Source organism: Dunckerocampus dactyliophorus, chromosome 15, assembly GCF_027744805.1.
Source record: "Dunckerocampus dactyliophorus isolate RoL2022-P2 chromosome 15, RoL_Ddac_1.1, whole genome shotgun sequence".
NCBI lineage: Eukaryota > Metazoa > Chordata > Actinopteri > Syngnathiformes > Syngnathidae > Dunckerocampus > Dunckerocampus dactyliophorus.
In genome coordinates, this window is record NC_072833.1 from 22,714,752 (window position 1) to 22,733,496 (window position 18,745).

The 18,745-nt window shown below is 44.4% G+C and overlaps 1 protein-coding gene across 1 annotated transcript in view; it reads left to right on the plus strand.

Moving 5' to 3' along the window:
- Positions 1–5,094, plus strand: part of LOC129168242 (thyrotropin-releasing hormone-degrading ectoenzyme-like) — a 38,301-nt gene extending 33,207 nt beyond the window's left edge. Inside the window, exons 11-20 of the mRNA XM_054753268.1 lie at positions 1,842–1,930; positions 1,995–2,128; positions 2,194–2,249; positions 2,893–3,040; positions 3,131–3,234; positions 3,309–3,416; positions 3,546–3,713; positions 3,806–3,946; positions 4,012–4,093; positions 4,169–5,094. Of these exons, the coding sequence (XP_054609243.1) occupies positions 1,842–1,930; positions 1,995–2,128; positions 2,194–2,249; positions 2,893–3,040; positions 3,131–3,234; positions 3,309–3,416; positions 3,546–3,713; positions 3,806–3,946; positions 4,012–4,093; positions 4,169–4,330 (1,192 nt within the window). The 3' untranslated portion in view covers positions 4,331–5,094. The remainder of the gene's footprint in view (positions 1–1,841; positions 1,931–1,994; positions 2,129–2,193; positions 2,250–2,892; positions 3,041–3,130; positions 3,235–3,308; positions 3,417–3,545; positions 3,714–3,805; positions 3,947–4,011; positions 4,094–4,168) is intronic.
- Positions 5,095–18,745: the final 13,651 nt, after the last annotated feature.

Genomic DNA, 18,745 nt, shown 5'->3' on the forward strand with positions numbered 1-18,745 from the left:
TCCCTAGTTGCTGCTGAGTATAAGAGGGGGGCCTGATGAGATTGCCTGCAGGTGTGTGCTGGGGACTCCACCCACACCGGCTGAAGCTGCACACAGAGCAAATACACAGCAGGCGGCAGCAGAGCGACAAACACCATCGTAACAAAAAGGGTGGGTATTCTGAACTGCTGTTTGGCGCATAAGCACAAACAACAGTCAGGACCCGTCCTCCCACTCGAAGGCGGAGGGAAACTACCCTCTCGTTCACCGAGTTAAACTCCAACATGCAGGCCACAAGCTGGGGCCACCCCTGCCCGTCGGCTCTCACTGCTGGCAACGCCAGAGTGGAACAGGGTCCAATCCCTCTCAAGAGGACTGGTTCCAGAGCCCTTGCTGTGCGTTGAGGTGAGTCCGACTATATCTAGCCGGAACTTCTCAACCTCATGCACCAGCTCAGGCTCTTTCCCTACCAGAGAGGTGACATTCCATGTCCCTAGAGCTAGTTTCTGTAGCTGAGGATCGGACCGCCAAGGTCCCCGCCTTCGGCTGCCACCCAGCTCACTCTGCACCCGACCCCTTTGGACCCTCCCATGAGTGGTGAGCTCATTGGAGGGGGGACCAGACTCTTGCCATCGTGCCCCTCCTCCAGGACTGGCTCCAGAGGGGGGCCCCGGTGCCCTGTGTCCGGGCAAGGGAAAACATGGTCCAATGTTTTTTGTCATCATAGAGGTCTATTGAGCTACTCTGTCTGTTCCCTCACCCAGGACCTGTTTGTCGTGGGTGACCCTACCAGGGGCATAATAACCCCTGACAATTTAGCTCCTAGGATTATCGGGACACGCAAACTCCTCTACCACGATAAGGTGGTAGCTCAGGGAGGAGATTTAATTTATATAATAAGTAAAGTGATAAAATAATAGATGCAATGACATGACTTTCTCATAATAGTAATAATACAAATAGAGTAATGCTAATAATAAATATGCTAATTTGAATAAATAAAAACATTTTAAAAAGATACAATAAAATGATTAATAATAATACAAATAATAAAAAAACTTGGACAATATTGATAAAAAATAATAGCAATATTGATGATAATGAAAATAATGATCATTAAGATAAATTAAAATATTAACTAAAATGATAATATAATAGATGCAATGACATGACTAATAATACTAATGATAATACAAATAATTTTAAAAATTAGGATTATGATTAAAAATATTAGCAATACTGATGATGATGATGAAAATAATGATAAAGATAATCACAATAATTTAAAATAATAAGAATTAAAATTATAATAATATATACAGTGACATGGCTCTCTAATAATAAAAACGATAGTACAATAAAAAAAGAATAATGTCAGAAAGATGATCATTACAATAATATTAATATTATCATAATGGTAATCATTAAACTAATAATAATAATAATAATGTCAAAATATTACTATTAACAATGATAATTCAAATATTATAATTATTATTAACAATAATTAAAATAATGATTATTAAAATAATTCCCAAAAATAATAGTAGTAATAAAAATAATAATAAGTGACAATGTGGTAACTTATGATCAAGAAGAGACTTGCCTCCTCCTACATGCAGCATGTCAGTACTGTCCAATAGAAACACCTCCATGCAATGCACAGAAAAGCTGACTTGGGTGGGTGTGAAAACATCCAGCATAGAGTAGTCATCGGTGCCCAGGGTGTAATCAAAAAAGGCCTAAAAGGAAAACCCAGACAAGATGGGACTCGGATGTTATGAGAAGAAAAGCTGGCAATAACGGATAATAATAATAATAATAATAATAATAATGATGATAACGCACGGCTGTCTTATTAGTTTACAGTGGCAGGTCCCGCTGACAGTTGCCGTGGGTAATGAGTCCTGGGTCTGTTCAGAGACGCTCATCTGGATCCACAACAAGACCGGTATGTCTACATGAGGGACGCTTCATCCGTCAGTCAACCAATCGGGGTGATGTTTTGGTTCTAGAACGTCATTGGCTGGTGGAGATGGACGACAAGTCCTGGTTGCTAGGCAACATCAACCAAACAGGCTACTTCCGGGTCAACTACGACCTCCAGAACTGGAAGTTGCTGATCCAGCAGCTTCACATCAAGCCACAGGTAGGCTCCGCGAGAACGCTTTGTTGGCCTCCGATTGGTGACCACGCCTCCTCCTGTCTCTGCAGCTCATCTCCGTGGGCAACCGGGCAGGACTCATCGACGACGCCTTCAACCTGGCCAGGTGAGCTCAACTCTGACCTTTCCGAGAAACATGTTCTAGGATGCGCAGAGGACGGAACATGAAGGCAATTAGCCGCTGGAGGCTGTAAACTCGTTAGCGCTCAGATGCGGTTGCTGCGGCGGCGGCGCTTATCTCTCCCACCTGGCGACCGAGTGGATTATGCTAATGTGTGTCAGACCAGGTGCATGATGGGAATGATGATGAAGGCGAGGGGGGTCGGATGAGGGAGATTATGGAAATATGATGAGTGATCCTTTTGATTGACAACCCAGCGAGCTAACAATGTAGCATGTCTGCCTCATTCATATTCATGAGGCGTGGGCGGAGCTACAGGCAGGTAACTAAATGTTAATCAATGCAAAGAGGCCAAATCACTCTGCTGACATTTACACACGCGCACACACACACACTTACAGCTTGTGATGAGGAAAAAAACACTATAAAAAGCCAAGTGTGGGGAAAAAATCACACAGGATGATGTCATCAAAAAAAGAAATATGCCCACCCTGGAGGAGTGATGCTACTTCCTTAGCATGATGTGCTAACATCTCATTATGATCTTGTTGGCAGCATGTAGCCCAAGTGTGTGTGTGTGTGTGTCTCATGTTGACATGTTTGGTGTCTCCCCCTCTTTGTTCTGCAGGGCGGGGTACCTCCCCCAGGGCATTCCTCTGCAGCTGATTGGCTACCTGCCCGAGGAGACGTCCTTCCTGCCGTGGCACGCCGCCAGCGGAGCGCTCTACCAGTTGGACAAACTGCTGGACCGCACCGACGACTACAGCCTGTTTAGTGTAAACCTGCCCCCACTACCTTGCCCCCTACCTCCTGTAACCTGTCAATCAATCCGTCAATAATCTGACATGTGTGTGTGTGGGGTGCAGGACTACGTGCTGAAGCTGGTGGCGTCTCGCTATCATCAAATGGGCTGGCCGAGCAACACGGCTAACAGCGAGGGCGGCGCCCTGCAACCCTCCTACCACACAGAGTAACACACACACACGTCCTGACTCTCACACACACACACACATAGACACACACTGATGGTGTTTGTGTGCACAGGGAGCTGCAGCGTGAGCTCATCATGCTAGCATGTAGCTTTGGAAACAAACAGTGCCATCGACAGGCCGTCGCTTATATCTCTGACTGGATCTCCAGCAACAAGAACAGGTACACACACGCACACACTCAGTGAGCTGCCAGCTGAACTTACTTTAGGTCATTAGGTCATATCCACACACACACACATACCTCATTGCTATTACATTATTGTGTGTGTGCGTGCTCCTGCACCTGCAGGATCCCCCCCAACATCCGTGACGTGGTGTACTGCACGGGGGTCAGCCTGATGGACGAGGACGTGTGGGAGTTCATCTGGATGAAGTTCCACTCCTCCAAGGCCGTCTCCGAGAAGAAGATCCTGCTGGAGGCGCTCACGTGCTCCGACAACACCTTCCTGCTCAACAGGTGTGTGTGTGTGTGTGTGCACGTGAGCTGTAAACAGGAAGTGACGTGTGTGTGTGTGTGTGTGTGTGTGTGTGTGTGTGTGTGTGTGGCAGGTTGCTGAACCTGTCTCTGACTTCTGAACTGGTGGCCGAGCAGGACGCCATCGACGTCATCATCCATGTGGGCAGAAACCCTCAAGGACGCCGCCTGGCCTGGAGCTTCTTCAGGGACAAGTGGGATGTCCTCAACGCGCGGTGAGCTGCCATCTTGTGTGTGTGTGTGTGTGTGTGTGTGTCACTAACGGCCTCTGGTCGCTCAGCTACGGCGAGGCATTGTTCATGAACTCCAAGCTGATCAGCGGCGTGACAGAGTTCCTGACCACGGAGGAGGAGCTGGACGAGGTAACCACGACGACACGCTTTGCACCTGCGTAAAGCTGCAAAACACCCTCGCTAACGGCCGCCTTGTCTCCGCAGCTCAACCGCTTCATCCAATCCAGCGGTGTGGGGGCGGGGCCTGCCTTGCCGCAGGCGCTGGAGATCGTGGAGGGCAACGTGCGCTGGCACCGCCTCCATCGCCGCCACTTCTACCAGTGGCTGCGAAAAGCTCCGAGCCCCGCCTATGCTAGCTGGAGCTAGCCTCCGTGCTAACCACAAGCTAGCAGTAAATTAAGCTAACATCAAATGAGCAATTTTATTTTATTTTTTTTAAAGGATCAGGGCTGCCCTCCAAAATAAAAGCATGCATTTAAGCCCCCCCATGTGAACGTCAACTGGTGTGTCTTGGAAATATAAAAACACTGTTCATCTTGTGTCCAAACCCCGCCCACCTGAGGCCTCCACACAAACAAGGTTCTCATGCGCTGGTGTCAGCCAGAACCTTTACGTAACCACGGCAACAAAGCCCGTCATGAAACCAGTTCAGGACTGCTTTGAAACTGGAAGATGATGTTTTAATAAAGCGTGGACTGACTGGAGAGCAGCAAAGCATTGTGGGAAGGACGTGAGGACAAAGTCTCATGCATGGAACGTTTACTTTCATCCGGAAGAACAAGGAACTTTCTTCTACAAGAAGAGCGAGCTTTTGTTTCTTCTTCCAATGTGATGAAAACTATTGAGCCATAAATGATATGACGACTTTACCTGCTTCTGAACACTGCGCGTACGTGTGTGTGTGTGTGTGTGTGCGTGAGGGGAAAAAAAAAAGCAAATAAGCATTGTTTATTATTTTGCTAATAAATCAACATCCTCTCAAGGGTTTACAGAACAAAAGCACACAGTAAAGTATTTGTATAATAAAGTGTACATAACACACATATTGATTTTTAATGAAGATTAAATAAAGCTAATGGAAGGAAACAGGACGTCCATAACATCCTCAACGTCCTGCTTCCTCCTTCTCATTGGACGACAATAAAATGCTTTCTTTTCATCGACGACAAGAACGTGAAGGCCTTCACGAGCAGCTGGTGTAACTCCACCGTGTATTTTACATCTTTCATCAATAATCTTGTCATCAATAAGAGCAGATAGATTTTCTTTAATAGTAACTAGACACTAAGCAGGGGTACTCACACTTTTTCAGCCTGACCTGACCTACCTCCTACTATAAATATACAAAATATATAACTTTATATTTACTTCTTGATAAATATGAGTATTTACGTGCACGCACTTTTTCAGCATGCAAGTTCAAATCAGTTGACACGATCTATCTCTTACTATAAAACACATATATAAAACTTTCAAACTACTATACTAAATACTGGTGATGAATGTGTCACATTGACAGGTTCAAACGTCTACACGTAATCAAAGTGGCTGATATTCACAAATAATTCACAATTCAATTCAATATGGCAGTAAAGATAATGACACGTAATTCCTCAATAGTTGTGTACATAACCTGAGCACCGGTAATATGTCCGTCAATAGCCACGCAGCATTCATTAGACACACAATGCATGTTTTTCATCCACTTAGCGTTTGCTGTCAAACGTTACCAATATAAAAGAAATGGAAGCCATTATGCAAAACACAATGCAGCCGAAGTCAAGGCAACGTATTAAAAAGGTTTCAGCAACGAGCATATTTTCAAATTCATTGTGTAATAAGAGTTTAATACACAAAGGTGTAAAAAACATGCATTTCTATAATAGAGTTCTTGACGCAAAGCAAAGATCCTCGAACTATTCACTTTTTTTCTACATAACTAGCCGCTGGAAGTGGACGGATAACTAGGGATGTTAGATATTGGCTTTTTGCCGATATCTGATATACCTTTGAATAAGATGTCTGCAGCAGAAGCATTCCACAACTCTCCCGTCAGTGAAAGACGTTTTGCTCCAATATCCATACAATCCTTAGTGAAGACTCATTTACACATTGCTCATGTGCTGTGCTATGACTCTCGTAAATTTTTCATACTGGGCGCTACAGTTTCAGAGCACATGAAACAAGGCGGTTAGGCACTGGATTCTGGAAGAATGAACATATATTGGTCCGTCCTTTCACTTTTAAATGTTCTTCTTACTTTTCAGCAAGCCATGGTTCTATTCGAAGATTAGCTGCATAGAAAACGGATGGTTCCCGGCAAGTAAACAAACAATTTCACTGGCTCACTTTGAGTGACGTCACCGCGTTTGCCGTCACGTTAACCGTAATGGAGCATAATTATATGTTATTATATTTCCCATTCACTATAATTGGACACGGGTCCACAAAGGGCCATCACTGGGTCCCCCATTTGGTGATGGCTTCAATAAACATATGAATGAATGAATTGTGCGCAGGAATACAGTGTTTCCCACAACGTTGGCAAATTGTGCTCTCAAAACGATATTATAATGGCCAAATCATGCAGTCTATGTGCCAAATACTAAAAGGTAATTGTTAAGTCTTACCTATGAAATGTTATTCCCTGGGATTTGGTTTGCAGCACATGAATGAGGCATCTTCTCCGCTCCGACTCTTGCCACAACCAGTATGGCGGCAACCTTGACGTACGGCTCAGCGCTCGATGCGGCGTCTACAGTACATATATTATATGTCTGGGGTATGTCTACACCACTCATCATTAGCGGTGTTTTTTCAACCCACCACTCCTGCCACCCCGAACAGGGTTAAGCAAAACATTGGCTCAAGTACACCCTGCATGTTGACTGTTGTGGCGACAGCAGTGTTGCTTGCGGCGCTTTAAGGGCCATATCGGCTTTCATTATAGGGGAAAAAAAAATGATACCGATATTGACCGATTTTTATGTCAATATCGCTAATATGCCGATATTATCAAACATCTCCACAGATAACTTTTGTTATAGATAAAGGCATCTTACCGCTGATTTAGTTTATCCATTATCAGAATAATAAAGAGGAAAGTTGCATCTTTGTGTGTTGTTTGAGACGTGACGTTCATGCCACGGGAGAGCAAGAGCAAATCAGGAGGGGAACTTAAAGTCAGCTGACTGATATGCCATATGACATCTACAAAGGGACGTTTATGCAATCGACCAGTAGCTTGCGATTGACGTAATGGGCACCCCTGAGCTAGGAGGTGACAAGCTTTTAGTCTTTCTGTTATTAGGCCACATGCTAAGAGGCTAGCATGCTAACAGGCCTCATACTCGTAGGCTGGCAGGTCACATGGTATTCATGAATAAAAGTCACTCACTGAAGTGAATCGGGTACGCGAATCACTCATCCCAAAACACATGCACAGAAACTCGCAAATGCACAAGTTCAGCAGCCGAGCTGTAGATGCTCGGCGAGCAACCATGAGTCAGTGAAACTTGACTTTTTGTCGAGGATCCACGAGTGAGGGAAACTCGAGTCTTTGTCAGTACCCATGAGTCAGTGAAACTCGAGTGTCCGACGACCATCCGTGAGTCAATGAAACTCGAGGCTTTGTCGAGGACTTGTGAGTCAGTGAAACTGCAGTCTTTGTTGAGCATCCGTGAGCCAGAAATCTATTGTTCTTTGAGTACCCATGAGTCAGTGAAACTCGATCCTTTGTCGAGCACTCGTGAGTCAGTGAAACTCCAGTCTTTGATAAGTACCCGTGAGACAGTGAAACTTGAGTCTTTGTCGAGGACCCATGAGTAATGGGAAACTCGTGTCTTTGTCAAGTACCCGTAAGCACCCGTGAGTCTGTGATACTCGCCTTTGTCGAACATTCGTGAGTTAGAGAAATTTAAGTATTTGTCGACACCCGTGAGTCAGTGAAACTCAAGTCCTCAAGGAGCACCTGTGGGACAGTAAAACTTGAGTCTTTGTCGAGCAACCGTCAGTCACTGAAACTTGAGTCCTCTCAAGCAACATTGAGCAACCCTGGTACTCGGTGATACTCAAGTCTTTGTCGAGCACCCGTGAGCTAGTGAAATTTGAGTGTTCGTCGACACCTGTAGTCAGTGACACTCAAGTCTTTCTTGAGCACCGGTGGGTTAGTAAAACTCATGTCTTCGTCAAGCACCTGTGAGTCAGTGAACCTCGAGTCTTTGCAGATCACTCTTGAGCCAGTGAAACTCGCGTCTTCGACAAGCACTTATGAGTCAGTCGATCTCAATTCTTTGTCAAGGTCCAATTAGTACCCGTAAGTCAGTGATACTCAAGTCTTTGTCACAACCATGAGTCAATGAAACTCGAGTCTTTGTCGAGGACTTGTAAGTCAGTGAAACTCGAGTCTTTGTTGAGTACCTGTGAGTCAGTGATACTCCAGTCTTTGTCGAGTACCGTGAGTCAGTGATACTAGAGTCTTCACCAAGTGCCTGTGAGTCAGTGAAACTCGAGTCTTCACCGAGCAACCATGAGTCGGTGAAACTCAAGTCTTCGTTGGGCACCTGTGAGTCACTGAAAGTCGAGACCTCTCAAATACAGTCAAGCAACCCTGAGTCAGTGATACTCAAGTCTTTGTCGATCACCGGTGTGTTAGTAAAACTCGAGTCTTCGTCAAAAGCCCGTAAGACAGTGAAACTCACTGTTTTTGTTTAGTGCACGAGTTAAGGGAGATGAGTAGCCGTAAGTCCCAATTCTGTAAAAAACTTGCGAGTTTTGAACGACTCGTTCTCGTTCTCCGGTATCTGTTCATTTTTCTGCTCCACGTGCTCAGACGCCATGTTGTGGTCAGGAGGTGAGCTAGCTGTCGGTCATCTCCCTCACAGGTGAATTGCCATCCTCAGGTCATTCTCCTCCATGACTCCTCCTTCACGTGCACGCCGGATGCTTCCGTGGAGGGAGGAGGAAACAAGGAGGTAAACGGATAAGTGGAGGTGAGACAAGATGACCGACCAGGGGAAGGTCAGCGAAAAAGAAACGGAGATGGTTGGATTCTTCTTCTTCTTTCTGTACGTTCTAGATAACACGTGCACACACTCACGTGCACACAGCTCAAAAGGAGAGGGAATAAAGTCAAATTCATTTGTCATGGCAACGCAACGCCAACATGTTCTACATGCTCAAAATGGGTGTGTGTGCTAATGTTAGCATGTTAGCACAGAGTAGATGGAGAGTGACTACAAAGTGTGTGTGTGTGTGTGTCTTGAATGGAGAGTTGCATTCTTTTCTTGATGTTTTTAGGCCGCCGCCATCCATCAAAGGCCGAGGCTAATGGAGGTCAACTTTCTTCTTCTTCCTCCTCCTCCTCCTCCGAGCTTGCGCTTTGACCTCACACACACTCGTAAAGTGGAGCAAGTGTGTGTGTGTGGACACATTCTAACAAAATGAAAGTAAATGGAATAATTTGTGATGACCCATGATGAGAAGCTCCAGCAGAGCCTCGCTCTGCTCATGGAGGGATGAGGATGATGATGATGAGGAGGAGGGGACTCATCCATTCATCTTGATGCAAGAGCAGCAAATTAAGGAGGCAAGTGAGGAAGTAGGAGGGAGGTTGGTCAGCGAGACGGACGAGCTCTCTGATTGGCCGCGACAAGCTGATGGGAGGAGTCGCCGGCCGATTGGCTGATTGATGATCATGAGGCCGCGTGTCACCTCGTTAGCAGCTCCTCACGCCCCAGATAGCAGGAAGGGCGGGGCAAATGGATGTTTAATCACCTGACAAACGCCTAATGGCGCAGAAAATGTCACTGCTAATGCTAACATGTGCTTTGTTCCCACCTTCATCACCATGAAAATTTGCATCTTCGTTGTATCACCCAGGCTAGCAGCACGCTTCATTAGCGCGGCATGCTAGGCTAGCTTGGCTGTGACGACATGTAGATTAAAGTAAAAGTCACATGACACTTTCACATCCTCTTCTCTTCTTTTGACAGACAAGCAGCAAATTAGTCAGATTAATGAAATAATTTGGCTTCTGCATTTTCTCTCTTTTTACATGAACTATATCCCTGAGCATAGGAGGAGGAGATGCCGTCTGTACCACAAAAAAAATCCCACAATGACTAAAAATGAAGAATAAAGATAATAAAAAAGCATGATCTTGGAAAATAAAAGCAAAATCGAATTAATGCATAAGACAAAGCAAATCCCAGTTCAAAAAAGGTGGCTGGCCACTGTTTTGGCCGCTAGACGGCTGGATATGGGTGAAGCGCCCCCTGGTGGTGGTCAATGCTGTGGCCAACCGAGTGGTTAACCATTGGCTGAATGATTACAAATGAAGAATAAAGACAATAAAACAACGTGAGGATAGAAAATAAAAGCAGAAAGTAAGACAATAAAGTAAATACCAGTTTTAAAAAAAACTAAACAGGTGGCTGGCCCTTTTGGTCACTATTTAAATAGCTTGGTGGTGGCCGAGAGTGGCAAGATTAAAGCGCCCCCTGGCGGTGGCCACAGCCGTGGTTAACCAATTGCCACTTTTTCACATTTTGTGAAAAAGAAGCTGTCAATCCAGTCTAGGTAGATGAAGCAGCCAGGGATGCGTCCGTACAGAATATTTGAAATCAAACTTTCCTCTGCGCGGCTCATTGTTTTGATTAGAGCTGCAACACTTAATCGATTACCCAATTAATCGACTGTTTTGGTAATCGATTAATCATATTTTTGATTTAAATATGTAAATATCCTCTGATTTCAGCCTCTAAAATGCGAATATTTTTTCATTTCCTTAGTCATCCATGAAAGCGGACCTATTATCTTTGTGTTTTTGCCCAAACAAGATACTCACACATATCAGCTTTGACTTTGGAAAACAGTGATGGGCATTTTTGCCTCTTTTCTGATATGCTCCGGACCCAACCACCAAGTGTAGGTATTTGCTTCATATTCATTTGGTCCATCTATGACCTAACCGATTACTCCATTAATTGAAACAAGCTTCAGAGTAATCGAGTAAAAAAATGATCATGATTGTATTTTTGTCTACTTTCATTGTTTTACTGAATCTATTTGACAATTTTGACAAGATTTTTTAATTATTAAACATTATTTTATTAATTTTATTAATTTTATTAATTTCAAATTGTCTATTTCTGGGGGAAAAAAGGCACAAATAAAAAATCAGATTAATTGAAAAAATAATCAACCAATTAATTGGTTATTGAAATAATCTTTAATTGCAGCCCTAGACATTTAAGTTCAATAAAAGAAGTTCAAAAAAAAAAAAAAAACAGAACACAGGTTTAATGTAGGGCCGCACAGTGGTCTAGTGGTTAGCACAATGGCCACACAGTAACAGTCTGGAGATCGGAAAGACCTGGGTTCGATTCTCCCCTGGGGCATTTCTGTGTGGAGTTTGCATGTTCTCCCCGTGCGTGTGTGGGTTTTCTCCGGGTACTCCGGTTTCCTCCCACATTCCAAAAACATGCATGTTAGGTTCATTGGAGACTCTAAATTGTCCATAGGTATGAATGTTAGTGTGAATGCTTGTTTGTCTATATGTGCCCTGCCATTGGCTGGCAACCAGTCCAGGGTGTACCCCGCCTCTCGCCCGAAGTCAGCTGAGATAGGCTCCAGCATACCCCCGCGAACCTAATGAGGAGAAGCGGTATAGAAAAGGGATGGATGGATGGATGGGTTTAATTAAAAAAAAAAAAACGTTTACAAAAATGTGCAAACTAACTTTAATAAAACAACGCATTTATTAACAAAAAATTTGCAAAGATAACTACAGGAACAACTAACAGCAAAAAAAATGAGGTCTACAAACCTACATGATACACAGGGGGCTGTTTATCCCGCGGGTCCAGGGGCGGACTTACCATTAGTTAAATACAAGCGATTCTCTGGGGCCCTGAGATTTCCAGGGGCCCCAGAGCATCTCCTAAGAACTGATTACTGTTTTGGCAACATTCCAAACCCTTTTGGCGAGATATTTTCTCAAAAGCGCCTGGCGACTTTTTCCTGGCGTCATTGGGAGAGTTGTCTGATATTTGGGGATTTAAAGCACGTACTGTTGTGCAATTTTTGTTCTCACAGAGCAGCAGCAGGTTGCTGCCGAGAGGTCCGTGCCCATCCCAAAGCAGTCACACTGCGAGCATACAGACGTGGAGCTCTACGCATCCAAGAATCACGCCGGGGTGGATCTCACCTTGTTTTGCAGTGCGGGATTTAAAACTAAAATGTTTTTAATCTTCATTAAATTACTACGCATTACACTCAAGCCTCATTCGGACTCCAAGAAAGAGTGGAGGCCGGAATACGGATGTAATTATTACGCTTTGGCTGAGATAAAATATTAAAATTATTTTTATTTTGATGAAGTGATGGCCAATTTTCAATTTACCAAGAATCTATTTTTTTGTACTGTACTTCCAAAGGTAATTATGTTTTTATTCTCTTTTTTGTCTCTCCTACGAGGTTATGCTTTTTTCCCCTACAGCACCCGTTACATCATCATATGCAAATAGTATGCAAATTAGCCCATGGCGTCATCTAGCTGCTACTGACTTCGAGGACAGCTTTTCTTACTGGGGAGTTGGCAAGAGGGGAGCGGAGAAGGCGAGAGGAAAGCACAGTTTTGATCAAAAATACCGAATGGTGTCAAACCTTTCCACTGCCTCTACAAACGTAGACACACGACAACAAGACAACTTTTTACGTAATAATAATCCCCCAGGAAGAAGATTCAAGATTCAAGAGTTTTATAGTCATATGATCAGTAAAACAGGTCGTTCTGCTATGCAATGAAATTCTTGTTCTGTTCATTCTCCCAAAAAAAAGAAAAACACAAGAAAATTAATAACATCAGAAACATAAATACCAACAAATTAAGCAACAACAACAGAAGAGACATTAATACAAATAAATAAATAGTGCTATGAGTGTGTGCGTGTGTTGCGTGTGGCGTGTGTGAGTGCTTCGTTGAGAAGCCTGATGGCCTGTGGGTAAAAGCTGTTCACCAGCCTTGTGGTCCTGGACTTCAAACTCCTGTAGCATCTGCCTGACGGTAGGAGTGTGAATAATCCTTGATGAGGTTGTGTGTTCTTCGTAGGACTCTAGTTTTATAAATGTCTTGCAGTGAGGGGAGGGCTGCCCCAACAATGTTCTGTGAGGTCTTGATCACCCGCTGGAGTGCCTTCCTATCTCATGTTGTACAGTTACCGTACCAAACAGTGATGGAGGCGGTAAGGACACTTTCGATAGTGCATCTGTAGAAGCAACTCAGGATTTTGGTGGACATGCCAAATTTCCTCCATCTTCTCAGGAAGTACAGTCTCCTTTGGGACTTCTTCATAATTTTTTGGGTGTTGTGAGACCAGGTGAGGTCCTCGCTGATGTATGTGCCAAGGAACTTGAAGGTTTTCACCCTCTCCACCTCAGTCTCATCAATAAACAGGGTGATAAACACCAGTGATCAGGCCGATGACTGTAGTGTCATCCACAATTTTAATGATGCTGGTGTTGTTCTGGGAGGCCACGCAATCATAGGTGAAGAGCGTGTAGAGGAGCGGACTCAGCACACACCCCTGTGGGGTCCCAGTGCTCACAATTCTTGAGCTGGATGTGCAGTTGTGGACTCTGACTGACTGGGGCCTGCCTGTTAGAAAATTAAACACCCAGTTACAGAGGGAGGGTGACAGGTCAAGTGTGAGGAGCTTATCTGTGAGTTTGTGGGGGCTGACTGTGTTAAAAGCAGCGCTATAGTCTATAAATAGCATTCTGACATATGTGTCCTGGCCCTGTAGGTGAGAAAGGGCTGTGTGGATGGCAGTGTTGACTGCATCATCAGTGAACCGGTTCTGGCGGTACGCAAACTGTAGAGGGACCACAGTGGCCGGGATGCTCTTTTTGATGTGGGTCATGACTATTCTTTCAAAGCACTTCATTATAATAGGACTGAGTGCTATAGGGCGATAGTCATTCAAGCAGGTCACGTTGCTCTTCTTGGGTACGGGCACTATGGTGGTGGACTTAAAGCAGGTCGGTACAGATGCTTGTGCAAGCGACAGGTTAAATATGTCAGCAAGCACATCAGCTAGCTCTGATGAGCAAACCCGAAGTGCACGTCCTGAGATGTTGTCTGGGCCTGCTGCTTTTCGTGGGTTTGTTTTGTTCAGAACCCTGCGCACATCAGCTGATGTCACCATGAGAGGTGAGTCCTGTGTGCTCCCCAAGCCCAGCCACCCTCTCTTCTCATCAGGAGTTTGGGTGTCGAAGCGTGCGTAAAACTCATTCAGCTCATCTGGAAGTGTGGTTTGGTTGGATGTGGCTACGGTACTCCGCTGTCGATACGCCGTGATGTGCTGAAGCCCCACCCACATGCGCCGAGGGTCTGACGTGGAATAGCAGCCCTCCAGCTTCTGACTGTACTGTCTTTTGGCCTGTCGTATGGATCTCCTCAGGTCATATCTGGCCTTTTTGTAGTCCTCAACGATGCCCATGACAAATGCAGACGAACGAGCACGTAGCTTAGCCCTTACATCACAGTTCATCCAAGGTTTTTGATTAGGGTATTTTTTGTAATACTTGGTGATGGTAACAGTCTCTATAGACTAGACTCTATAGACGCATATTCATCCAAATCAACAGTACAATCTTCCCTCCCCGCTGCAGTTTTAAACACATCCCAGTTTGTGCAGCCAAAGCAGTCCTGAAGTACTTGATCACTTTCTTCATTCCACACTTTAACTTCTGTACTTACAGGGGGAGCTTGTTTAAGAAGTTGTCTGTATGTTGGATAAAGGAATATGGAGATGTGGTCAGCCATTCCAAAATGGGGTATTGGAACAGCCTTCAAAGCACCTTTCATGTTGCTGTAGACTTGGTCCAGGATGTTATTTTCCCTTGTGGGAAAGCTTACATGCTGGTAATATCATCTTCCAGGAAATAGTATCATTTTTCCATATTCACACATCCAAATCATCCAAATCAACAGTACAATCTTCCCTCCCCGCTGCAGTTTTAAACACATCCCAGTTTGTGCAGCCAAAGCAGTCCTGAAGTACTTGATCACTTTCTTCATTCCACACTTTAACTTCTGTACTTACAGGGGGAGCTTGTTTAAGAAGTTGTCTGTATGTTGGATAAAGGAATATGGAGATGTGGTCAGCCATTCCAAAATGGGGTATTGGAACAGCCTTCAAAGCACCTTTCATGTTGCTGTAGACTTGGTCCAGGATGTTATTTTCCCTTGTGGGAAAGCTTACATGCTGGTAATATCATCTTCCAGGAAATAGTATCATTTTTCCATATTCACACATCCAAATCATCCAAATCAACAGTACAATCTTCCCTCCCCGCTGCAGTTTTAAACACATCCCAGTTTGTGCAGCCAAAGCAGTCCTGAAGTACTTGATCAGTTTCTTCATTCCACACTTTAACTTCTGTACTTACAGGGGGAGCTTGTTTAAGAAGTTGTCTGTATGTTGGATAAAGGAATATGGAGATGTGGTCAGCCATTCCAAAATGGGGTATTGGAACAGCCTTCAAAGCACCTTTCATGTTGCTGTAGACTTGGTCCAGGATGTTATTTTCCCTTGTGGGAAAGCTTACATGCTGGTAATATTATCTTCCAGGAAATAGTATCATTTTTCCATATTCACACTTGTAAGTACTACTACTACTAAGTGTGAATATGAAAAAAATTCTTAAACATCAATGTTTATAATATTTCAAAATCATTTTTGGGAGGGTATATAAACGTGGCTATGTAACTAGCTGCTGCCCACACTGAAGTGCTTGTGTTGAGGTGAGAATGAAGCTTGTGTCAGTGCAGTACCAGGATGCGGAGGGGCGTGGGTTTGCCTTGGGCCCCCAAATGACTAAACACGTGGGTCCACAATTAAAAACAGGGGGCTGTTCTTCACGTGGGAACGCATGGAATAGGACTCTATTCTCAGTTCCATTTTGTTGGTGGACATGGCCTTAGGCTTTGGATGCCGTTATCACCGACTGATTGCTCCGGACGATGGCGTTCAATCGTCTCTCTTGTGTTTCTTCTATTTCTTCAATCAACACGGACTGCATTCTCTACATTGTGGAAGTTTTGGTTTGGTTTGGTTTGGTTTAATTTTATTTGAACATTCATGAAGGTTACAATAAATCTCATTAATCATTCCACAACAGGGGTGGGAACATCTGGGTTCCTCACGATACGATACGATACAAGGCTCACGATAACGATTATCTCACGATATGGCGATACAGCGATTGTCGCTATATTGGTCAGGAAATCTATCTACAATAATCTGCGATACTACTATTAAAAGAGAAAACAGATATTTTAAAATGTTTATTTGGCACCATCACGTTAACACTTCGTGCAGCATTTCTGTAAACAAAAGTGTCTTTCTAAGACACTTTTATTGCAATATTCCTGTCTTTCGAACCCAGTTACTATTGTAGTGCAAAATTTCAGTAACAAACCTACAGCTTATTGTAGAAACAGTGACATCATTTCTGTGTAAAGTGCAAATTTACTGCAAGGCATCTACCTGCACATTTTGAGGGAACAAACAAAATTTGATAAACAAGCTTTTGGTGAGATGTTTTCGACTTGATATTTCGTAGCATGGTTCCAAAGTGCACATCAAAAAGCAAAACCCATCATTCTCGACAACACTGTACGGCCGCAGATCCTTGCACATATCCACAGATATGCCGTGAGTGATTGACTTTGACCTGGGGGGGGGGGTTGAAAGGGAGTTTTGCTTGAAGTAGAGCCCCCACGGTGGTCTGGCCACGGCTTTTTGGCTTACTAGCTCTGGGTGATGGCGCTGCAAGTGGCTGCGCATATTCGTTGTGTTTCCAGTATACGTAACTTTTGTGAAACAGTTCTTGCATGTAGCAAAGTCCTTCTCCAGCTTTGTTCCACCATCAGTACTGTCAAACCCCAAATGCATCCACACTTTTGACTTGTAGGCTGCCGGTGCGTCCTTCAACCGTTTTCCGCTCGTGTTCTCTCTTGTTGTGTGTTTACTTCGCTTGTCGACTTCCGCCGACTTTTCCGCCGCTCCTGCGAGGCGGCCCCCCAGTGGAACACCAAGGAATTGCGCAAAAGGAACTAATAATGAGTGAGGCAGTTTATAGCGAACGTATGTAAATCAAAATTATCGATACTTGGCAGGTGCATATTGATAATCGATCGGGAGATAAAATATCGCGATATATCGCCATATCGAGACATTGTCACACTCCTATTCCTCATGTCCAAAAGGAGTTGGAAGAAGCAAAGCTTAAGTGAACTGAAGTGAACTGCTCCATCTCGGGCTTTGCCTTTCACCTAAAGCTACATATACATATATTTTTTTAAAAACACATTAACTTGAACATCTGCTATGAATTTCTACACAATCATGATGACCTGCCTGGCCACAATTAATTTTGCTCCAAGCTAATGTTACTATAGCAACCTACCTGAAACGGAAACCCTACATCCGATGTCCAAGCCATGCGGTCGTCCTCCGAGCAAGTCCTCAAGGAGTTTGAAGCGGGGACAAGAAACAGAGTCAAGTCCACCCCTTTTACTGTCCTTTTTTTGTCTGGAAATACACTTGCTTCATGCGTTTCCACCTGATGCGAATTTGCTCAGCAGTCCGTAGAAGGCCGGCGTTTGAGTTGTTTCGACACTTTTTTAAAGAGTCCACCATTTCTTGTCTTGCGTCCAGTCCAGGTTCCTCAAAATATTAAGCTATTTTAGGTGTCGAAGCAACAGGTCGGCCTCCTCTTCGCCCCAGAAAGGTGCAGGATGACATGTTGCCCTGTCTGCTTCTGTTGTGAATTGAATGGGATCTGCTTCCGGGTTTTATCCCGCCGTGGAGACTGGCGCGTGCGCAGAACGCCGACTCCCCTCCGGTAGCACATACGTTGCAGAACTAGAACGCAATCGCATAAACTAGGTATGTTAATCCGTTTTAAGAGCCAAACACGATCTAATTACGGTGTTTACATGCGGGTTTAAAGCTGGTTTTACGCCAATTTACGCAATAATTTGTGTTTAGTGCATGTAAATGAAGTCACTTCTTTTTTGTCTTTAGTCGACTCAGTGTTGTTGTTGTGTGAGACGAGGGCGCCCTCTGCTGGCCCGTGTGACAGAGTCAAGACAGAATGAACAGCAGTGGTGGAGCCTGAAATTTTTAATTGGGGTTGCCAAGACGTCACCATTACTCACATAGAGGTGGCAACAAAATGATACCTCAAATTTCTAGATGGCCAGTGGGGTGGCCGGAGAGCAACAGCAGATTCTTAAAAACAAAATGGAAAAGAGACGAAAGGCAAATAGTGCCGAAAATGCCTTCGGCTAAAGAATGAAATCATACTGTCTTGTGGGATGAGAAATTTGAGAAGATTGAGAAACTAGATGGAGAACATCGGAGCTAAGAATTGCACCAGAAAGTCAAAGATATGATGGGTAAGATAAACGAGAGAAATGGTAGCAAGTGTATGTAACACAGGTGTCAAATTCAAAGTCCAGGGGCCAGATTGGACTCCTCTTCATTTTATGTGGCCCACAAAAGCCTGGAAATAATGCACGTCAACAAGACACTAATTTTATTCCATCCATCCATCCATTTTTCTCCGCTTATCCAGGTCCAGCTTGCGGGGGCAGCAGTCTCAGTAGGGAAGCCCAGACTTCCCGGTCTCCGGCCACCTCCGGTGTCCTCCAGCTCCACCAGGAGGACACCAAAGCGTTGCCAGGCCAGCTGTGAGACATAATCCCTC